The following is a 23,732-nucleotide window of genomic DNA, read 5'->3' as shown; positions in this document are numbered from 1 at the left end:
ATTGTTTAATCTTTAAAAAACTCCACCAACAGAGGTGAAACAAGTCCTGTAATTTTACAAATATCAACTGTTCATCTGATATATCTATATATATAAATTTGTTAGGGGCATCCAACGAGGAAACAAAACTCAAAAACCCCCCAACGAAACTGTACCAAAATTGCCATGCCCATAACACAACCCACAAGGTACAAACATATCTACTCAAAATGAAAAACAACACAACAACACACTCACAAAACGGCAAAACAACAAAACTCAAAAAAACCCAACAAAACTTAACCAAAATTGCCATGCCTATAACACAACCCACAAGGTACAAACATATCTACTCAAAATGAAAAACAACACAACATCACAATCACAAAACGGCAAAACAACAAAACTAAAAAAAACCAACGAAACTTAACCAAAATTGCCATGCCCATAACACAACCCACAAGGTACAAACATATCTACTCAAAATGAAAAACAACACAACAACACACTCACAAAACGGCAAATCAACAAAACTCACAAACCCCCCAACGAAACTTAACCAAAATTCCCATGCCCATAACACAACCCATAAGGTACAAACATATCTACTCAAAATGAAAAACAACACAACAACACACTCACAAAACGGCAAAACAACTGAGCATGCGCATTGGTGCCCAGCCGCAAGTTCCCTGGTGCGCGCACAGTTCCCTCTGCGGAAGCCATGCCCACTCCAAGCCCCGCCGCGCCGCTTCCCGCACACACACACCCCCCGCCGCACGCACACACACAACCCCACGCTCCATCACTCCCCCCGCTGCACACACACACGCAACCCCACGCTCCATCACTCCCCCACCGCCACACACACACGCGCAACCCCACTCCCCCCCGCTGCCGCACACACACACGCAACCCCACGCTCCATCACTCCCCCCGCTGCCGCACACACACACACAACCTCATGCTCCATCACTCGCCTGCCCCAATCTTACCTCCTTTTACTTCACGCCACCTCCAAACCCCACCGCACCCCTTCCCGCCCTGTCAAAATCCAGGAAAGACAGGAAGGAAGGAAAGAAGGAAGAAAGAGAAAGGGAGATAAAGAAAAGGGGGAAGGAAGGAAAGTTAGAGAAAGAAGGAAGAAGAAAAGGAAAGAAAAGGAAAGATGGAAGGAAAGAAAAGAGAGACAGCAGAAGAGAAAGAAAAAGGGGGAAGGAAGGAAAGAGGTAGAGAAGGAAGAAATGAGAGACAGAGGGAGGGAAGGAAAAAGGGGGAAGGAAGGAAGGAGAGAAGGAAAGAAAAAGGGGAATGAAGGAAGGAAAGAGGGAGTGAAGGAAGGGGGAAGATGTAGAGAAAGAGGGAGGGAAGGAAAGAAGGAAAGAGAGAAGGAAGGAAAGAGGCCAGAAGAGAAAGAAAAAGGGGAAAGGAAGGAGATAGAGAAGGAAGAGGAGAAGGAAAGATGGGAGGGAAGGAAGGAAGGAGGGAAAGAAGGAGAGAAAGAGGGAAGGTTGGTCACAGCAATGCGTGGCGGGTAAAGGTTGTTATTTCTATGATTATTATGATGCTATTATTCCTATGAGACCCTTTTAGGGGGAATGGGAGAGGTGTCAGGTCCCGGAGGCAATGCATTGCATTATTGTTATTGTTATGATGGTGGTGAAATAAAAGGAAATAAAAAGCGAAAGAAGGAAGCAAACAGGGAGGGAAGAAAGGCAAAGGAAGAAAGGGGGAGGGAATGAAGGAAAGAGAGAAGGATGAAACCAAGTAGTGAAAGAAGGAAAGAAAGAAAGAGGTAGAGAAGGAAGAAAGGAGAGAAAGGGGGAAGGAATAGGTAGGTACCTCTCTTTCATTATAGTCCAGATATCTACCTCAACTTTGATAAGTTTTACTATAGGCCACAGCAACGCGTGGCAGGGCACAGCTAGTACCATATATACTCGAGTATAAGCCGACCCGAATATAAGCCGAGGCACCTAATTTTACCACAAAAAACTGGGGAAATGTATTGACTCGAGTATAAGCCGAGGGTGAGAAATGCAGCAGCTACTAGTAAGTTTCAAAATAGAAACAAATACCAATAAAATTACATTAATTGAGGCATCAGTAGAGTAAATATTCAAAAATATTTACATAAAATTGTAATTTAAGATAAAGCTGCTGAACTCTGATTAAACCATTATTCTAACCTTCTTCAATGTAAATGTGCTTACCTATCCTTCCAATAACAATAAAGGGAGTAAAATAATAAATGTAATAAAAATAGTAATAGAGTAAAATAAAGGAAATGTAATAACAATAAGAGTGTAAAATAATAAATGTAATAATAACAATAATAAATGGAGTAAAATAATAAATGTTATAATAACAATAAAGAGTAAAATAATAAATGTAATAATAATAAATAGAGTAAAATAATAAATGCAATAAAAATAATACTAATAACAAAGTAAAATAGTAAATCACATTGACTCAAGTATAAGCCGAGGGGAGATTTTTCAGCCTAAAAAAGGGGCTGAAAAACTAGGCTTATACTCAAGTATATACAGTAACTACAGGATTCAGTTATGTCCCATAGCATTCCCTCCTAACCACTCCAAGTTCCACATTGCATTGAGGGCCTTCACAAATAATGGAAATTATCATATGCAGAAAGCTACCTGATACCTATGGAGACCATATTATTTCTTTCTGAATATTCTCTGAACTTATATTGCTAACTCCTGAACAGGCTCAAAACAACTATGAATCCAGATTTAGCTGGTTCTGAATTTAATCTCAACAGAAAGGAAAAACACTTTAGAAGCCTATGGAAAACGCTAGAAATAAATGAGACCTACCATGCCGTCCTGACAATGCCCTGTAGAAAAAGAAATAATGCAATTATATGTGTACACACACTTGCAGTAATTTAATAAAGTTCTTTCAGTGCAGAAAGCAAACTATATATATGGAGTAAATATGTGCCTGGTCATATATATGGCTGTGCATTTATACTAACTGAAAGGTCCCCCAGAGGCTTTTCAATAACATACCATAATCTCCACTGAGTTCAATTGCTTTTGCAATTTCTGTTTCCCTATTTAAATTCTATTTAAGAAAAATAGGACAGATCCTGCAGATGGACAATGGAATCTAGGTCAATAGTGGAGAAGGAGTACAAGATAAGGCTAGGCAGCTTTGGGGAGAAACTGCAGTGTTTTGACTCTTCACAAACATCTGGTCTAACAAAGGCTCATATCTTCAACACAACCATCCTCCTGATAAGGCTTTAGAGCTGTGAAATATGGAGTAGAACACTAGGAGAGTGAATTAAATTGTAAACAACTCAAAAGAGCCATAAGGTGAATACTGCCTGTCTCTGTTGATGATCTGCAGGCAAAATTATGTAAGATCACAAAAGTCTGCATTACTCAAATGTGAACCATGTCAATTAAGCATACATTTTAAAGATATTTCAAGGGGGAAAGTGCTAATTTAACATTTATTTTTCAAAAGCTATAAAGGAAGAAAGGGGACCAGTTCCTTAGGTTTCAGTTTGGGGACTTAATTGTCTGCAATGCAATTCATTAAAATGTAACTCCTACAGTGCCACTAGAACAGATTTTGGAGGACAAAATCTGTAAAAAGGAAGAGAAAATCACCCTTCCTGGTTGCACAGAGAGAAGCAGTTCTGTTCATGGAGACATTTGCTGGATTTCACTCTCTGTCAAAAGCAAACCTTCTATTAAAACCCTGAATAATGAGAATTAAATGTTCAGCCCTTGAATTTTCATCAGTCTATAGAGATTTAAACATACTCTGTGTTGCCAGTTATTTCCTCTTGGATTTGTCGGGACTGGAGGATCCCTTCACGTTTCTGTAAAAAAAAGAAAAGTATTTAGCACTGTATGCTATTCAGAGTGAATGTGTCATATCCAATGCTGTGCTCTATGAAATTTTCCTTTATCTTCCACACCATGCATCTAAATCTGTTCCAGATGATCTCCAAACCTTCTTGATTACATTTTTGGGGAGCATAGCTGCAGGTGGAGTAACTGTTGGTTTCCTAAACTTAGAAGAAAAACAGTATTGCAGAGTTCATAAACACACATAGTCATTTGACAAACTGAGTGGAATGGTTTTGCTATAAAACACCGCCAATGAGGTTACCAATTCATAGATAACACCAGCCAACACATATTTTGACACATCAAATGTGAGATGTGTTTCTGGGTATATTGGACTTGCTGATTCCAAAAAATGTCACCAGTTTCCCCCATCAGCTCTAGTTTTTGAGATATAGAACATATGTCATCTACCTGTTACCATAGAAAAACCATGTTAACCATATTTAAGGAATTAGAGCTGGTGCAGTCTATCTAATACAATTGTCTGAAATAGTAGCTCAGATGACTCTAGGAAAAGGCCTAAAAATAAAGACATCAATATTTTTTTGCTGGGCTGTGTAATTATGGCTATCAGTCCTTAATGACATTTCTGGTATTGTTCTTCAAAAATGCAGCAAATTATGGCTCAACATGTAGCCTGTTCCCATATTTTGTGACTACTAAAAAGAATCAGAATATATTTCCTAGAAATGTTGTCTGAACCAAACACACATAAATCTGATTCCAAGCAGGTACAACTGGACTGTTTTCTCAGTAACCAGACTGTTACATCCTTTGCTTTTTTCCTGTTATTCATATTTAAATATAAACTTGTACTTATGTTTCATAGGGAGGAAAAAACTGTTTGAGTTAAGCATATCTGTCAAGAAAATCAGTTTAGAGTTGTCATGAAATTCCTTTTCCAGTCTGTTAAGGTTCCTAATGGAATCTAAAGAGCCTGGAAGTGAAATACTGGAATTCTGCACGACACTTGTACAAACATCCCAGAAACCTTAATTAACAAATCACCAAATACAAAAAGAGGTATGACAGACATCAAGTCAGGGAGAGAAGTTTCATGTTTTGTATAACAGGATTTCTCCTGTTTATAGTTCAACCAAGCTAAGTTTTTGCCCCAGATACTTCAACACAGGACTAGCTCAGTAACAGAAGAAAAGGAAGGAGGAAGAGGAGAGATGCGATATCACAGAATTGTGTACATGCACTGTTGGGAGAAACATAGACTGATCATGATCAAAACTGCCATCATAAACTGAAGAAAACTGCAGCAAGAACCAGAAAGAACTAAGTAAAGCATAAGACTGAAGATTGCAGAACATGACTGACAGGCATTCAGCAAGCTTATGAAACATCTACATTTGTAATCAGATTTCCTATTTATTAAACCTCTGTTCAGTGAGCAAACACTGATTACAGAGTATTCAACTCAATACTTCATGCCTTACAGAAAGATGACTAGAAGAAATGAAATATATTAATTCCAGAAACGATTTCTTGTTAACTATGATCTGTACTGTAAAAGAAAATTCCAATTTGGTTGCAAACGTATTAATGTTACAATTAAGTTGCTATGCCATTTAAACATTACAATGGTATAAGCTTTCTGTTGAAAGAAAATATGGTTCTTGTCTCTTTTCCACAGGGAGGAAATGGTGATCAGATTCAAAGTATACGTGTTAAATTAATTGCTTTTACATAGTGTTCAAATTCCTAAAAATGCACAGAAAATATAAAGTTCTATTATTCCTACCTGGACAACCACAACTTGAATAGACACGTGATCTGGCAGTCTGATTGGGGCCCGAAAGTACTGTGACAATGCAACCAAAAGGTGTAGTATTGCAACTAGGCTTTTTGCGTGGACAGCTGAAATAGATTAAGAACTCACATTATGTAAAACAAACTAAAATAAATATTTATTTTCACATGAAGTGCCCCCTTCCCTAGCTATGTGGGATATTTTATCCTTTGGCATCTTTGCCCACTAGAGATTGCTGAAAGGGTATTTTCCTCTGTTTCTTTTTCCTGTCATAAATCAACTGGTCTTATGAAAACAACTGAATCAACAATATTCTGAAGGTTAGATTTTGTTGTATGTTTAGATTCCATTTGATGGAAAGATAGAAATCTAAGCTTGATTCAAAAGGCAGATTTTATTATGCTGCTGTATTAAGTGCTATCTATGCACTCCTTGTGTTATTCCTTTATCCTCACTATTCCAGTGCAGATTTATAAACGATGAGAAGGGTATTTCAGTATTCATAACATGCACTTAATTCATTTTTAAGTGTCACAATGTCTGCAGGAAGATGAATGAGCCTATTTAGCCCGTACCCTTGAGCAATAACTTACTAAACTGAATGACTCAAACATTCCTCATGAACTTGTTAAGAGCTCTTATTATTGCAGCTTATTCACAGCAGGTTTTTTATGTGTAGTTAACACCAATAAGACTACAAGGTATATATTAACAAGACTTACGGTAGGAAATTTTAAATCTTTGGCCAAACTCTTAGCATCAAAAGAAATAATTTAAAATGATATTGTAGCAGTAGCTTTCTTATTACTGTTTTTCTGTAAACTATATTATGATGCTTTTAACACATTGTCTTACAGATGTTAGGGAAAACATTTTATGGAAAACATTTCAACAATCACTTCTGTAGTTGTTGTTGCTGCTAACACTTTCAATTGCTAGGTTGTCTACTTATTGTTGAACACCCAAAATGAGAGACAAACCAATGAGAGCTCCCCTTGTACCCACTGTCAATGTCCTCAAGATCGTACATATTTTTGTGCAGAAGTTCCTGTTCAAATCTCCAACACAATTTATCCAAATAAGGAAAAGTTGAAAGCTTCTTTGGAGTGGCATGGGGGGATATACTATGCCTAATTTGCAGAACAGTGGGTGCACTCAATAAAACATTTCAAATAACAAGACAACATTCAATTTAGCAAACAATGATTTAAACAGATTAAGACTAGTTATCTTCAATAGCAGCCTTATATGTAGCACACTGCAGTAGCCTAACTGGGAAATTACCAGGTCATGGGCTACTATTGCTACATTAAATCCTGGTTTGCTGGAGTCCTACACCAACATTCAAACAACTACACCATGCTGCCACACTATGGTACTCAGCGTAACTAGGTAAAAAATTATATTGGACTGGCACTGGTGATTGGAAGGTCCTTCTAGGACACTTCACTTGGTGAACTTGGTGTGTCAAAATTCAGCAAAAAAAGAGCATAACTCAGGTGGGGTGTCACTTCAAGAAAAAAAACCCCATAATCTCACGATATTTATAGTTTAAGATGTATAATTGTAACATATAACTGTATTTCATAAACCAAAAAACTAATTATTTAACTTATCTGCTTCTTGATTTCTTTGTTCATCTGTCAGTCAGTTTCTTTTGTTGGTCTTGATATTATTACTTAGTTCATGGGGTGCCATGAACTAAGATAAGCAAGGGGGAGGGGGAATTATTTAACTAATCTGCCTATTAGTGGCGGGAAACGGCACCATAGCACAGGCCCTCACCTCTCCCAACCTCCCCCTTCACTTATCTCAGATGCTCTGTGCCAGAGTTCTGTTGTTTTGGCCTACAGACCTCTGACATAGAGCGTCTACACTACACTACAGCAAATGTTTCATCCCCAGCTACTGCACCTGGCCGTGCAGGAACTAAGGATGAAATATCCATCTCGGCATATGGCCCCACACTTCTCTGTATGCAGCCGCATGTGGCCATGTGCCATTAAAAATGGCTAGGTGTGTCAGTGCTGATACACATGTCATAGGTTCACCATCACAGTTTTAGGAGCTACCACCAATGATCTAGCTGCTGCTACTACTCTCTTACATTAAAGAGTTTTATAATGTGCGAGGAAAAGTTCCCAATGCCTAAATGTGAGGGAAATAACGTATGTCTTGCCATGTGCATAGTGGATCGTTATGTAGTACTGTGGGTACATCAGGACTGAAAAACTTTGCACTTTTTTGTGCATGGTTGTTAATAGAGCTATGTCAATAACTTGATACACATACACATACACATAATTATTTCTACTTATGTATATATTTAAATTCTAGACTTAAACTGAATTCAAAATTCTGGATATAAAATCTCCTGCTAATTAATTCTAGTTTTTATCTAATTTAACTGATTTTACGCAATGCGATAGAAAAATGTAACATTTAATATAATCAGTAAGGAAGGATTTCACTGTAAAATGTGTAACTCACAGTCAACATTCCACTTGATGCTCCTCGGAGGAAGCTTAAGGGTTTCATTGATCTTTTCAAGGACTGTCTGCAACTTCTGTTTCTGAGCTATTTCAGACTGTGTGACTTCGGCAACATTGAGTTTCTCACTCTCCAGCTTCTCTAAAGTGATAATGAAAGAAAAAGCAGCAAATCTATACCACAGCTCCATGTACCCAAGTGCAGTGTAAAGACAATGTGTTCCACACGGAGTTTCTATCAATAACTAGTTTTATGTTTTAGAACTCACCTTTAAAAATTTCTGAATTCTAAATAGTTATGAACAATGCTTGGCACAGATTTTTAGATTGTTTACTAAAATATTTAGACTTACACATGAATGTATAGGGCAAATGACTTCTTGCTAAATGTAGATATTCTAGAGTGCTAAGTATAGATATTGTTAGCAGACAGTATTAAATTGGAGTTAGAGGTGATTATACAGCTTGTGGATTTATCATTGTAAAAAGTGGAGTTACTGGGAAATTTAACAAATATGTTGTTCAAGGTCCCATCTAGACTGACCATTTAATGCAGTTTGAAGCTAGTTTCAAACTGTGGCAGCCAGTCAATAAATTCCCACAAAAGTGCATGAAGGAAAACCCTTAATGTGAATCAGTGCTCTGTGGTTTGAGTAACCACTTTCCGGATCTCATACTGGTTCCAGGATTTCCTATGTAATCACCTGCACAGTGAAACTATTTTCTTTAAGAACGGTTTTAAAGTGCATTTAATGCTCAGTGTAGATGGGATCCTAAATTCCATCCTGGAAGAAGAGATAAACTTTTTTTTGTGTCAGAAGTAACTTGAGAAACTGCAAGTCACTTCTGGTGTGCGAGAATTGGCAGTCTGCAAGGACATTGCCTAGGGGAGGCCCAGATGTTTTACCATCCTGTGGGAGGCTTTTCTCATGTCCATGCATGGGAAGCTGGAGCTGACAGACAGGAGCTCACGCCATCTCACAGATTTGAACTGCTGGTCTTCAGGTCAGCAGTTCAGCTGGCACAAGGGTTTAACCCATTGCACCACTGTGGCTCCTTAAAGATAAACTGAGGAATATGTTAAGCAAAGACAATGTTAGCATCAGAAACAGTACAAAGATTTAGCTGGGTGTAATTTCTAATCCTGTCTAAACAAAGTGCAGAGGATTAGAAACCAGGGAATTGTCATGCCTAACTCCAAATGACATGCCCTCATAAGGGAAAAAGAGTGTCCTTCTTACCAAAGAGTTTCTGCAGCACTTGTCCATCATACATGTCTTCAGCAAGGTCTTTTACAATGATTCTTTCTCCCACTAGTACATCATTAATCCAGTCAATTAGCACCTGGGCAAGAGACAGATTTAGCAATATTACACACATGTATATTCAAAATCCTGAATGATATCAGAGAGAATTGTAAATATTCAGAGCAATTCATCACAGGTGTAAAATAAGTTACAGTGAAGTTTAATTTAAAAACATGATTTTTAAAATTAGGTCCAGGGTAGATCCCTGAAATGGATATTATGGCTAGGACCCAGTCTTTTGGCTCTGTATAGAGTTGACATATCATAGAAGCAGAAACTTACATCCCTCTATATCAAATATACTGTGCAATTACACCTGTAAGGTTTATATGAAAAAAATATATAATTTCCATTTTGTGGAATATGAACCCCAGAAAATACCTCAGGCATCTTAGTAGCAAGTGTTTAGGATTAGTAATAATAATAATAATAATAATAATAATAATAATAATAATAATCTTTATTTGTACCCCGCTCCATCTCCCCAATGGGGACTCGGTGTGGCTTACATGAGGCCAAGCCCAAAACAACAATTACATGAAATAAAAACAAAACCGAAAACACAAATAATAAAAATAACGCAATTACATAAAACAAAAAACAACATAGCAATATAAAATTACAATAAACACAATCACGGTAACATGGGCAATTAACTTAATTTTAAAATTGTACCATTAGCAGAATATTAACAACAAGTAAGAGAGAAATGTGTTCTCCATCCCTATCTTCTCTCCACTCCTACTCATGCCCCAATCTGAAGAATAAGAATTATCCCAGCCTTTGGTGCATATTCAAGGATAGCCATGTTGGCCATGCAGCAAAATCCACTTTCTGTGGGCCAATAAAAATTCACAAAATATGTCCTGCAAGCTTTTGAAGCTTCAGTGTTTTTTTCATCAGGAAAAGATGTTTGAGAAATCATATAGGATAATAACAGCGATTATGTTAAGAGTCACAGGTCTACATTTTGTCTCAGATGTTACTTCTGTTGTCAGTGAAAAAGACCTAGAGGACTATCACATCAGGCAAAGGCCCCTCCTCTTCTTGGCCATGTGAGATAAACAACAATAAAAAATGGAGAAAATAAAATCCAATCCAGCAGGACAAAAATCACCAAGCTTTCAGTAAACACTGATTAAATTCTGAAAAATACAATTTGTTGTTTTGTTATCAGAAGCATTTCTGATGGAAGTCTGAATTATTCCATTGTTGTCAGTATTTTATTTGCTCTGGTGGATGCACTTTCCAGAGATTCTGACAGAGAAAAACAGCAGGATATGTAATATTTTAAATAAATAAGGAAATAGCATAATCCAATGTGAAATAATAAAAGAAAAGAAAAACTCAGTAGGGTTTGTTCCATATCAAGCTTGTCATCTTTGAAGCATTTTGCTTTAAGGAATCTATGGTCTGCAGGTTAGATGTTCCAGAAGACTGTGAAAGGACTTTTCAAGGAAAAGGGGAAGTTAATTACATGAGATGAATCTGATCCACTGGATTTAAATACCATCAGGAAATTGAATGTAGAATTAGTTATATGAAACTGACTTGTTTTGTATTAATAGAACAGTCAAATCTTGATATCATTACCTTCATCAGCTCCTGTAATTTTGGATCACTTCTTGAATTGGGATCTATCATTGTCCGGACTTCATTCTCCTCTTTGAGAAAATGTAGGGAGAGACGGGGCACTCATTAGAAACAAAAATACTAATGAGATTTGGTTTATATCAACCATCTAACATAAAGCTAAGCATTATTTAACATTACCTAGCATAGTATCTTCAGGATCTAGTTCAAAAGGAATTGGGCTGAGTGGTAGATTAATGGCATTGATTCCTTCTTCTTGTAGTTCAGACACTGAGGGAGGGAAAAAAACAATTTAATGAAATTTGATTTATTTTTTCAGCAGTAGCGACCTCAAAGCCTTATTTCCACTTTTTCTAGAATTGGATATGTATTAGTCTGTACTTTTCCAGATGGATTTTTTTTTTGGCTTTTGTTTTGTTATTTTTAAGAACTCTTACAGTCTGATCTAAAGAATATGTATACATACTCAGACATCAGAAATGCAAAAATTCCTTGTATTATAAAAGTAAAGAAATGGGGAACTATTTAGAAATATGTACATTCTTGGGCCAGAAATTCATTTCAGGCTTGCATATGAATTAAAACGTATCTCCCATGAATATGGGGATCACACTGTTCAAGTTGAATGTGCTGAGAATTGTGTGGGTGTCCAGATATTGTTGAACTGCAACTTCCAGCAGACCTGGTGATCAATGCTGGGAGTTGCTAGTCAGCAACATCTGGAGGGCTACAAATTCCTAAAATAGAAATAGACCGTTCTTTTGCATTCTCTTCATCCTGGTTCTGATACAGATACACAGCCACGAGAATAGCAATTATTTGAATTTCAGGTGTTAACTGTATAAAAATGAATGCTGCCATTTAACAATACCCATATTCAAACAGCATAAACATTCAATTTAACTAACTGAGCTTCATTTATTACAGATATATTATATTGATTAAATAGTTCATTCAAACACATGGTTTGGAAACATACAAGTTGTATCACATGCATATGAGACTTTGTTCTGAGAAAAGTAATGAAATTATGGAACTAACAGTTAAATTTTTAAATGTGTAATTGGAAATTAAATATTGACTTCAAAAAATCCATAAACATATATTTGCAGCCATGCAGGTGGCCTTTTATGAGGTGCTCATTCAAAACAGTGTCCTCAGAATGTAAACCTCACATTGTTAGGCAATAAGTACTAATTCATTCTCAAAAGATGTAATAAATTAGGTAGAGGAGGAACCCAACCCGAGCACAGATATGTTTACAACTGAAAATGTTTTTCAGCAAACCATCTGTGGCGAAGCACTGTCTCTAATCCATTAACTGCTGACTCCAAGCCAACCACTTGTAAAAGTGAATATGCAAACAACATGTATCAGTCTGATGGTGATGCATTAGTACACCTTCCAAAAAGTACACATTTTCTATGACTGTCTCGTTTTTCTCTTAAATAAAACATAACAAAGGGGAAAGAAGACAAAACTACACAAGCTAATTGCTTTCTGCATAATATAAATTAAAAGCCTAATGCCTTGAACTTTTCCCAATTGTTCAAATTTGTTCCATCGAGCAGTATTTACTGCCATCTGCCTAAACTATTACCTTTTCCTGCTGTTCTGTTACAGAGAACAGATAAATATTACAAGGTTGTTGATCGAAAGACCATAACCAAAGGATGTTCTCTATCTAATGATTTTTGTGGTTAGATTTCAGAGACAAACTGGCTCATTTCAGTTCTCAGCTCTGAGATCCAGGCGGCATTATACCTGTAATTTATCCCAGTCTCCCTCAACAAACATCCCTTCTTCACACAGCATTGAAATAGTAAGAATGAATTTGTCCTGATTTGACTTCTAACAGGGTTAACACCATATTCTTCAGAATGTACTTAATGAAGCGCAGGTGTACTTCTCTCAGTCCCACCTCCACCTCCATCTCAAGCTCAGTTGGTGGGAACGAGAGGGCGGGACTTCTTTCTCGGTGGCTGCCCCGTGACTCTGGAACTCCCTTTTCCCCAAGGAAGCCAGAATGGCCCCCTCCTTGCTGTCCTTCCAGCAGTAGGCTAAAACCTTCTTATTCATACAGGTTTTTTAAGAAGAAGGTTTTTAAGATCATGTCAGGGGCGGCTGTGGTTTTATATGTTTTTATGGATTTAATCTCAATTGTTTTTTATACTAATGATGTTTAATAGTGTTTTAAAATGTGTATATCTATTGTAATGCTTTTAATGTTAGCCGTTTTGAGTTTCCTTTGTAAATAAACATAACAACCAGAATAAACAATAATAATAATTTCTAAGGCTTTTAAAAATTGAGATTTCAGAGGTTGGAAATGGTAACTGGATGTGTCTGAAAGATCACCAACCTACAGAAACTCATCACCATAAAAGATGATGAATCCATTCCAAGGTTAGTCACTTTGGAGAGCATCTTTAAAGTTCACATTAAAACCTAGAATGGCTTTACTGCCTCACGGATATCAGAATCACAAGCTGCTCTTCTGGGATAAAAGCTTTTAGAAGGGGGCTCGTTGTTGTTGTTCATTCATTCAGTCGTTTTCGACTCTTCATGACCTCATGGACCAGCTCATGCCAAATTTCCCTGTTGGCTGTCATCTCCCCCAGCTCCTTCAGAGTCAAGCCAGTCACTTCAACTTAATTGATCAGCATAGGCAAGTAGTGGTTAGAGTTGCATCATCCAGTTGGCTGAATTATCCCAATTCAGCTGGCTGAATTGCCCCAATTCAGCTGGCTGAATTGTTATAGAACAAAACTATATTATGGAATGGTTGAATTTTCAGATGTAAATTGGGAGGGGGGAATAGAACAGAATAGGGCAAAAAATGCTCAAAACTATGTGCTTCCCCCTTTCTATTTCTTGCTTTTATCCTTTTTCCTCTTTGTCTGTCTGAACCCCACTCCCAGCAAAATAGCATCCTTGGGTATTGAAACCAGAGGGAAACAGGGAGGTGGTGCGATCTATTTTTGGCAAGAGTTTTGGAACAATGTGGTCTAGTGTGCAGACAATTTATGAACTGATACATTAGAAATCGTTATGCTATCAGGCGCCAATTGTTGATGCACACAGCCTTACTTCTGGAATAAATTAGGACTTAATTGTACAGATACAATCCTATCTGATCCCATCCTTACATTATGAATACAGTTATTTAAAGTATTCAATTCATTTCACATAAAACAAGTTTCATTGAAGCCAGTGGGAATGAACCTAAAGAGAAGAGTCTAAATAAGTCTTACTGCCAATGGCTTCCATTTTTTCTCCTAATGCATCCTAAACATTGTACATTACGAGAAAGAGAATTGTTGTTTTTAACTACCCAGCTGTCAGGGGTTCAAGACTTGCCAGAAAAAAACAAGGACCCTCCATATTCACAACATCTAGCTGCATATTAACTAAGCAGATGCGGCGCCATGAACTGACAGAACAACAGAATCAGAGACTGTAGGACAGAGCAGCTGGCTGCACTTCTCTCAAACTAGCTTTTCCATTTTCTGATATGAAAGCATGAGCAAATAAGCAATCATGATGAAAGATAGCTTCTTTGATCCTTCCTTAACTTCTTGAGGTTGTTGCCAGAACAGACACAAAGCAACTGGTAAGTAACTAGTAGAAAGAGAATGATTTGCCTAATTAGCAAATAAATTGCTAATTGCGATGCCTGGGTTTGGGGAAAATGCAACAGGGAACCACAGTCAAGGCAGTTGCATCAGTATCAGAACATTCAGGCCAGTTCTATAAAATCCTAAAAACCATTTCAACCACATGCACTCATGGGCTCATTGGGAACAGATCCCTGCAATTAAGCCCTAAGAATATCCTTAGCCCAGTTCACACTTGGATCCAGAGTTCCTCTTAAATGGTTAAAAGTGCTCCTTGCATTTATAGTTGACTCTGAGATTCAGCAGAAGCTCTCCTACAGGAAGGATGCTTCAACATGCCACATTTTATGCAGCATCCTCTCATATTTTCCCTTTTCCATATGAAACGTATTCAATTTAAAGCCCAATTCATTCTATTGAAGAATGTCAAATTTGAATACTTGTGTGACAGCGTGTCAATAATTTGAACCCTGAGATAAAAGGAGTGGGACGAAAAGTCATCCAAACTTCTACTTGTTTCAAGTGAGTGGAAAAGGAATGTTTACAGGATCTGGCCACGAGTCAGTGAGAAAGGTACAACCCTGCACAAACGCTCCATCCAAGCAAATGCAGAATTTCAGTTACCTGCAACTTAAAGTCTTGCACACACTAGTCTACTGTCCTCACTGGCATTTTATAATATGTTACTGGCTACAGATTTGAAGCATATATATTTAACTTCTCTTACAGATGACTTTTCAGTATCCAAAAAATCTCAGCTGGACTCACAAAGTTCTTCTCTGGGAGAAAGGCATCATATAAATTAAGTAAATAATACAAAGAATAGTTGTTCATTCACAAGTGCCAAAACTCTCTAAATATGGTAACTGAAGTTCAGCAGAAGCTCTGTTCAAAGAAATGAGTGTATCTACATTTTTCACTCCCTCTGCAATTCCAAGTGCAGTTTCCAAAGAATCACCCAACTCACCAGAATAACTTTCTAGGGCACATGGAAGCTTTAAGAAAAAAAGAGAAATCAACACACTTTCTCAGGTAAGAACAACCCAGAGGTGGACTTTTGTTGTGAATTGCTATCCATATAAATTGTGAATTGCTATCCATTTAGTTGAAGAAAACTTCAAGTGAAGCATACTCAACCAGGAAGTTCTATTTTAAGAAGTATCTGCTCTGAATACCATAAAAATAAATATGCAAATGCCACTTCAGTTTGTCTTTTGTTAAAATATGAAGACCACATACAGAAACTCACAGTAAATTTTCCTGAACATAACTACCTATGTTCCTTGACAGTCATTTTGAGAAATATGATCAAACATGCTTAGAATACAAGGAAATGGAAAGCACACAGGAATATAAATTGTGAATAATTCTTCCCAGATGGAAAAATCCTAAATTGAAAAGCACTAAGATAGGTGTTGCTATACCAAATGACAAAACAATTCTGACTGAAGTGTTTTCCAGTTGAATGTGACAAAAAAAAATTATATTGTATTTTTTGCAGTCCAGGCATTGCGGATCTGAGCATATGAAAATCAGTGTCACAAACCTCAAATGGGAAAAGAATCAATTTCTTAGCAAATATATATATTTATAAATATACTGGCAACTACACTACCAGAATGTGGCAGCTACGCAAGATAATATAAAACAATAACTCAACTGAAAAAAAAATTAAAATACAACAAAGAAAAACCAACATCCCCTTTGAAATGCCTCAATGTTTAAAGCAGCGAAATCAGCGAGCATCATAGTAATCAGCACAGGGATGGGGGTGGGGGAACATTCGGGAGGGCTGTAGCATCCCTTACCTTTAGGGCAAAAGGCTCCACATCCCATTGTACACTATCCAAGCCCTCATTTTATCAGCGAACTAAAAAGCCTACTAATTTAAAGCTTTCCTTTTTGCTGCCCTACGTAGCTTTCAAGTCTGTTTCTCAACAGAATACTCAATGCACATTGCAACTCTCAGCTCAATGCATCGTAGAACAACTGCCTGCCTGCCTGCTTTCCTCCCTGCCTATATAATTTAATATGATGCCACATGAGACTCATACACCATCTGCAAAACAAACTAAGTTTGCCATTCCCATCTTGGCAAATTTCATTCTAGAAAGCTGAATGTTTGACATACAGTACAACCTCTTTTATCCAACTGGCTTATATAATTCTGGGGCTATTAAGTTTTATGAAGTCCAACATAATTTAAGCAGCAGCAGGAGCTGTGCATATGCCCCATAGTTCATAAAATAGATATTAAGAAATCAGTTAGAGATTCTAGGGAAATGGCTACTTCCTTCAACCCCATGTTCACTTCTAATGAAGTCTTATCATTGTTGTTATCATTGTTAATATTATTGTTGTTGGTATATTTATTTATATCCCACCTTTCTCCCAGTAATGGGACTCTAGGCAGGGAACATATTTAAAACGATACAAGTTAAAAGCAACACAGAAGCCAAAATCAAAGTATAAATATAAGATTTAATAAAGAATTAAACAGTATACCAATTAAAACATTGTACTACACATTAACAATATGAAAATGCATTCAATAACAATATACAGTCAGCTCTTTGTATCCAGGGATTCAACCAGGTCCCCCAAAAGGGGAACGACTTCAGTATCTATGGCACTAAAATTCCAGCAGATACCACTGTACAAACTCTTTACAATTCATAAAGACAACAGCACACAGCATCTCTCATTGGTTTGTAAAGGCCTGCAGGGATAAATGTGTTTTGACCTTGATCATTGTAACCAGCCTCTCTCGTCTGGTTACAATTATCAGAAGGCCCTCTCCTTCATTCCTACCAGACAAGCCTGAAAAGGTGGTTGAACAGAGACAGGTGATCTCAGAGCTCTAATGGATTCATACAGGGAGATATGATCCTTCAAATAATCTGGGCACATGATGGGGTCCTATAGGGCTTTATAGGTCAAAATCTGCACTTTGAGCTGTGCCCAGAAACAAACTGGCACTAAATGGAGCTATTGCAACATGAGAGTGATGTGATCACATTAAATGATACTGTTTCTGACCTCATTTGCAAACAAATTTTAACAGGTCCTATCAAATGATTGCACTTTTTCTCAGCTCTCCCAAGGAATCATTGCACTTACTCTGAGCTCGAACCCAGTTTCAAATTGGTCAGCCAGGGGATTGTTTTTATGATGTTAATTGATTTTAATGTTTTTTTTATTTGTTGCTATTGTTTTACTGTGTCTGCTTTATTTGTAATCCTTGAGCTTGTCCCTCTGTAAGCCATCCCGAGTCCCTTCAGGGAGATGGAGGCGGGGAATAAAAATAAAGTTATTATTATTTTTTATATTTGTCCCCTGTCATCGTCATCCCATTAAAAACAGTGTGTGAAGGGTATTTGGACACAGGTTTCATTATGTGTTAAAATAAAAATTGCATGAAATTTGCTGCTTTAATGTGTGATCAGTGACTCAGTAAGCATCCTGTCCCCTGTGCTGTGATGTCTCCTTTGGGGGCATGTTTGCAGGTGGTCCCTGCGCACCCTGGGATTTTTCAGGAAGGGAGCCAACACCATTTGTCTCTAGCTACATGATAAGAAAAGACCTCCATAACAGCTACTTTGAAGACTTCAGTCCTTTTTAAAATGTGTTTTCAAAAGAATTTGTCAGGAAAATACCTCAGAATAACTTTGTACAACACAATAGTAATCACTATTTGCTGGTTCATGCCAAATGACAGCTATAGCAGCTCTCTACTGCTTTCCACAGTGCATGCGCAAGAATTGCAAATGTTGCGATACCACACCTGTGAGACTTCTCCCTAGCAGTGTCATGATTGATTGGGAGGAGCAAAGCTTCTGTGGTGTAATGAGTCAAACCGGATTACTTTAAATAAAATAAGAAATTCATGTGATGGGGGAGTATGCATGCAGTCAGGATCCTATTGTAATAAAAGGTGGGCTGCATACTAATTCGGCATTTTAAACTTTAAATGTGATGAGGTCCGCAGTTAACAACCTGGTTGCAAACTTTGGGTCAACTAAAGTTTCTTGGCATTTTTCAAAGGCAGCCACACACAAAGCACATTACAGTGCCCCCCCCCCCCCCATCCATGGATTCTATATCCAAAGAATCAACCATTTTTCAACCATGATTTGAAAACACCCTTTTTAAATCCAAAAAATAAAAATAAATTTTGCTACTTTATATAAGGGGCACACATTTAATATGGCATTTCATACTGAGACTTGGGCATCCACAGTCTCAGTATGAAACCCACTGCCTGATAAGGAATGAAAGAACAATAATCGTTATTGCTTATTTCTGTCACCCCATCTTGCCTCCTCTCTTCACCACTGCTTTCTTCTGTCTTGTTCTTTCTCATTTTCTCCTGCTTCTTGTCCTGCCTGAACCAAAGGGGACCATGAGTGAAACCAAGAGAAAGCAGCAGCATGAAAAAGAAGAATGGCACAGAGCCAAAGTGAAGCAAGCTGGGACAGAAGAAGGGACAGTGTGTAAGCGAAAGATGCAAGATGTATGAAAATGTGAAATGAGAGTAAAGGGAGGGGAAGGAAGCAAAAGAAGGTTAGGCATGCAAGGAAAGGAGGGGATGGCATTATAAAAACTCCTTTATGGCTGTCTGGGCAGGGGGGTCAAACAATCCCACCAACTGTCCCTCCAATATAAAGAATTTACACCACTTTGGCACCAATAGAACGTTTGAGGGGATTGTCTCACTAATTAACTTCCGCTGCCGCCATAAACAATTATACAGGAACACTCTAGCTGGTTTTGAAAATATTAAAAATGTTTTTAGACCACCAAGTATTGTGTTTTCTTATTTTCTTCTTTAAAGGGAAGCCGGTGAGGTTGAAAAGGAAAAGGGACTAAATCCACAAATGTACACTTGACCCAGGCTTTTAAGTTTCAAAATAATCAAGGAAAGTTTATTTAATATAGTACAGAAAGAAAGTGTAAATGCTGTTTAATAAGCTTGGCTGTTACAGATAAAATGTTCTGGTTCTTGAAAGCGTGACGGTTGCATGAGAATGGTTCTTTCCTTGTTACAAATATAATGATTTACTTCTCTTTAAACACAAGTACTCTTGACAGGATCTGAAATCCCTGCCAAGATACAACTGTAGCCTAGCTAACTACAAAACCCAGCTATTTTTTCCCTAAATAGCTGTACCCAGTTTGCTACAGCTTACTTTGCTGGCAAACTTCAGGCAAACTGCCTCTGCTTAACATGAACTCCTAAAAAACTTCTGTAATCCTGCTCTAAACTCTAACATCAACAGACTGGCTGAAAAAGCCTCTTTCTTTCCCTCCAAACAGTCTAACTCCGCCCCCCTTTCATAAACCAATCCTGGCTGTTCCAAGGCTGGCTCAGGCCTAGGCCACTCCCCCTCTCTGTAATGGAGCTTTCCCTAAACTAAAATGGCTCCTGCTGCTCTCTGCCAGGCCCTCCAAAGCTGCAACTAACTGGCCTGTCTCTCCTAGGCCCTGCCACCCAGGCTGATAAGGTAAGGGATCTTCACAGGCATAACACAAGAGAAGAAAGATGTGGGGAACAAAGACAAGTGAGTTAAGAGGTGCTGTGGAAGGGAGCAAGTACCAAGAGAGGTAAGCATAAGGTGCTGGAAGGTTTGAGAGAGGGAGGAGCAATGGTATAAGATGAGACAAGGAAGAAACAAAGGAAAGGAACAGGACAAAGGTAAAAAGAGAGGCAAAGAAAGAAGAGAGGGACAGATGTAGAGTGAAAGAGGGAGGCATGAAGTGAGACAAGAGAGAGGACAGGAGAGAAGAAAAAGAGAGACAGTCAAGGCACAAGACAAATTCCATGATCAAGCAGAGATGTGAACATGGGCCTCTGTGTTGCAATCCAGCACCGGTTTTATTGAGGGCCCTTCCACACAGCCCTATATCCCAGAATATAAAGGCAGAAAATCCCACAATATCTGCTTTGAACTGGTTTATATGGCAATGTGTACTCAGATAACCCAGTTCAAAGCAGATATTGTGGGATTTTCTGCCTTTATATTCTGGGATATAGGGCTGTGTAGAAGGACCCTGAGTGGATTTGGGCAAGTCACACTCTCTCAGTCTAGTAGGAAGGCAATGACAACTTCCTCTGATTGACTCTTGCCACAAAAACTGTATGATAAGCCATAAGCTGGAGTCGACTTGAAGGGCCACAAGAATGATATGGTCAGTGTTTGATGCAAGTCCATAATGAGCAAACATCACATCTCAATATGAGAGCCATACTCTTTCTGCATGAAGAATCCAAGGTCAGAAGTAGTGTTGGAAAATTCTATTTGTATTACCTAACTTTTCTAGATATCTTTATACTCGGTCCAGTTGTGATGACCTCTTTAGCAGATTAAACAAGCCAAACATACAAGTCCAACATGGAAGTACAGTGAAATAGTACTGCAATGTATAGTAAAGATTAGCTGCGCTTAATTACGACGGTCAGGTAACAGCACTTCAAACTCGTCAGAATTTGAAGAATTTCTGTCAGTATTTTCAAACATATAAAATCCAAATTGTGCTTCTCGGATAATTATTTATATGAAGTAGTAGCCAAAACTGCAGGATCCAGTGGAACTGAAGGGGAATGACTCCTCTACTCACTATAGCCCTTGCACCCTGAAAAACCCCCTAGAGCTAGTTTCCATGTAGACAAAGCATTGTTGCAAATGTCAAAGCATTGTTGCAAATTTTATTTATTTAAAATATTTCTGTCACTCTCAAATGAATTAAGACTATTAAATTTTTTGTTCATCCTTTTCACTTACTATAACATTTTATCTAGACTAGTATTTTTCAAGCAAAAAGATTCACAGCATTACTTAAACTATATTCATATCACCCTTCACAGATTTTCTCAACCCTATAATTTTCAGCTTAGCAAAAACAGGAAATTTAGCAAGAAGGGTGGGAACTTTGTCTCTCTCAGGTGGTTCTGCCCATCATCTGAAGAAACAATTTAGTGGCAACATAATACTAATAGCTTAATTTGTGAAAATGGATAAATATCATATCTACCACATAACATATTTAGACACATAACCAAAAAAATACAGAAATAGCACTGGAATGGTTGGTTAAAAGGTTTTGTTCACAGAAGAGGAAATTTAATTAAGCCATGTAATGTCAATTACTGTCAGTTCTAATTATATCATGCCTTCCTAGAAATAATACAGATGCAAGATTCTAAAGTTACCTGCATGTTTGATGTTAATAGGATAAATTATCTTGGTTATGAGAAAATCCAGATAGCAGCGTGGAGAAAATGATTTTTACCTAACATCATATGCTGCCCACTTTAATTACTAATAGATCTTCTTCAAAGTGCTGATTACATTAGAACTAGCCTGACTCCCAATTTATATGCACAAACTAATGCCACGTATTTAGCATCACAGCTTTTTTGCTTTGCAAATAAGTAAGCTTTTATTTTAATGGAAACCACCAGAACCATTTTTGTTCACAGTCTTTGATAATATACTCAACTATACTTAGTATGAATTTATCACCATCAGAGCCACTTCCTTTTTCTTTTCTGCTCAGATGGAGCACTACTGGTGAGACATCTCCAAGAAACACAGAATGGATTTACAATATGGTGGTACTGTTACCAAAGGAGGCAAGACAAGCAAGTCAACCAGGAATTACAATTTAACTGGTACTATCATAACTCAAGTGAATCTTTTATTCCCTGGCATTGCTTAAAGAGTGTTTGGATTAAGATTTATTAGACAACAAAACGTTTAATACAGAGAGAATGGTGAAGATCAGGCATGGGCAAACTTCAGCCCTCCAGGTCTTTCGGACTTCAACTCACACAATTCATAACAGTCCACCAGGTGTTAGGAATTGTGGGAGCTGAAGTCCAAAACATCTGGAGGGACTAAGTTTGCCCATGCCTGGTCAAGAGTTACAGGAGGCACTTCTTCTGCTGGTTTATTTATCGTGTCAGGAGCAACCAGACATTTGTATTACATTTTTATCAAAACAAAACAAACAGACAAAACACAAAGTTTGCAAGCTTGGTAGTTGATTAAATGTCCTTTGACCAGTATCTGGCCACTTGGAGTGCCTCTAGTGTTGCGGCAAGAAGATCCTCCTTTTTCTGCTGGTAACATTCTCCGAATCATCTGCTTATAGTCAACAAAGACAATATAACACATTATATTTCCCTCTCAAAATATCCTTTACAACTGAAAGCATGGTGCTATTTATAGAAAATTAGAAATTTATATGACATTTTCAATGATATTGCTGTTGTGTTCCTTGAAGCCATTTCCTTAAGGGAAAGCTATCATGGGGCTTTCTTGGAAAAAATGTGATAAATGTGAATGCCCTTGTCCTTCTCTGAGGCTAAGAGAGTGTCACATGCTCAGTGGATTTCCCTGCTCTCAAGATTCATGGCCCAACATTCAAACCACTATACAACCCTGGCTCCCTTTCAATTGATCTATACCAAAATAAACATTGTGTCTATCAACCTTAAGATTAAGGTAAATACTGAAGTGTCTTATTTTGTTGATGATGGCAACTTATTTGGGATGTTCAGAACAAGAACAAAAATCTTCAAATCAGCATTGAGATGGCAACTGAGATTCAGTGTATGCAAGAACAAATTGATGTATATTAAGGCAAATTAAATGTATATATAATTCTATTTGAATGTTTGTATACTTTTACATTTTAAATTGCATTGTACTGATTTAACTGTAAACTTCTTTGAGTCTCCTTATTTAGAGAGAAAAGCGGGGTATTATTATTACTATTATTTCTCTCTTTTTAGTTTTACACAACTTTATTGAGTTTGCAGTGGTTCCCTAGAGATTAAGTTCCATATGACTGCAAATTATTTGATGACACTCCATGGTTTCTATGGAATTTGTGAAACAGATACCATTATTTCTGTGTCAGAGTGACCATAGCTTCATTGTAACAAGAATAATAGCAACAAGGAAAAAATGGTAGAATTGCATTGGAATTATTTTACTGCCCTATTAAGAAACATAGAACTTTCATCCATTTTATGAGTTATATTAGTAACATAATATTTTTGTGAATGTACACACCCTACACACACATATATA

At 37.5% G+C, this 23,732-nt stretch overlaps 1 protein-coding gene across 2 annotated transcripts in view; it reads right to left on the bottom strand.

Moving 5' to 3' along the window:
* Positions 1-23,732, bottom strand: part of PARVA (parvin alpha) — a 75,759-nt gene that overhangs the window by 13,363 nt on the left and 38,664 nt on the right. The window contains exons 1-8 of one of the 2 annotated variants that reach the window (XM_060766847.2): positions 16,443-16,485; positions 11,198-11,287; positions 11,018-11,088; positions 9,359-9,461; positions 8,119-8,259; positions 5,620-5,735; positions 3,780-3,838; positions 2,820-2,839 (exon numbers count right to left, since the gene is read on the bottom strand). In XM_060766847.2, the coding sequence (XP_060622830.1) occupies positions 2,820-2,839; positions 3,780-3,838; positions 5,620-5,735; positions 8,119-8,259; positions 9,359-9,461; positions 11,018-11,088; positions 11,198-11,287; positions 16,443-16,470 (628 nt within the window). In that variant the 5' untranslated portion in view covers positions 16,471-16,485. Of the gene's footprint in view, positions 1-2,819; positions 2,840-3,779; positions 3,839-5,619; positions 5,736-8,118; positions 8,260-9,358; positions 9,462-11,017; positions 11,089-11,197; positions 11,288-16,442; positions 16,486-23,732 lie in introns of those variants that run through there. The other variant, XM_067462666.1, reaches the window with a different exon arrangement.

This window comes from Anolis sagrei, chromosome 1 (assembly GCF_037176765.1).
Source record: "Anolis sagrei isolate rAnoSag1 chromosome 1, rAnoSag1.mat, whole genome shotgun sequence".
Lineage (NCBI taxonomy): Eukaryota > Metazoa > Chordata > Lepidosauria > Squamata > Dactyloidae > Anolis > Anolis sagrei.
This window is presented reverse-complemented; position numbering and strand designations above follow the sequence as displayed.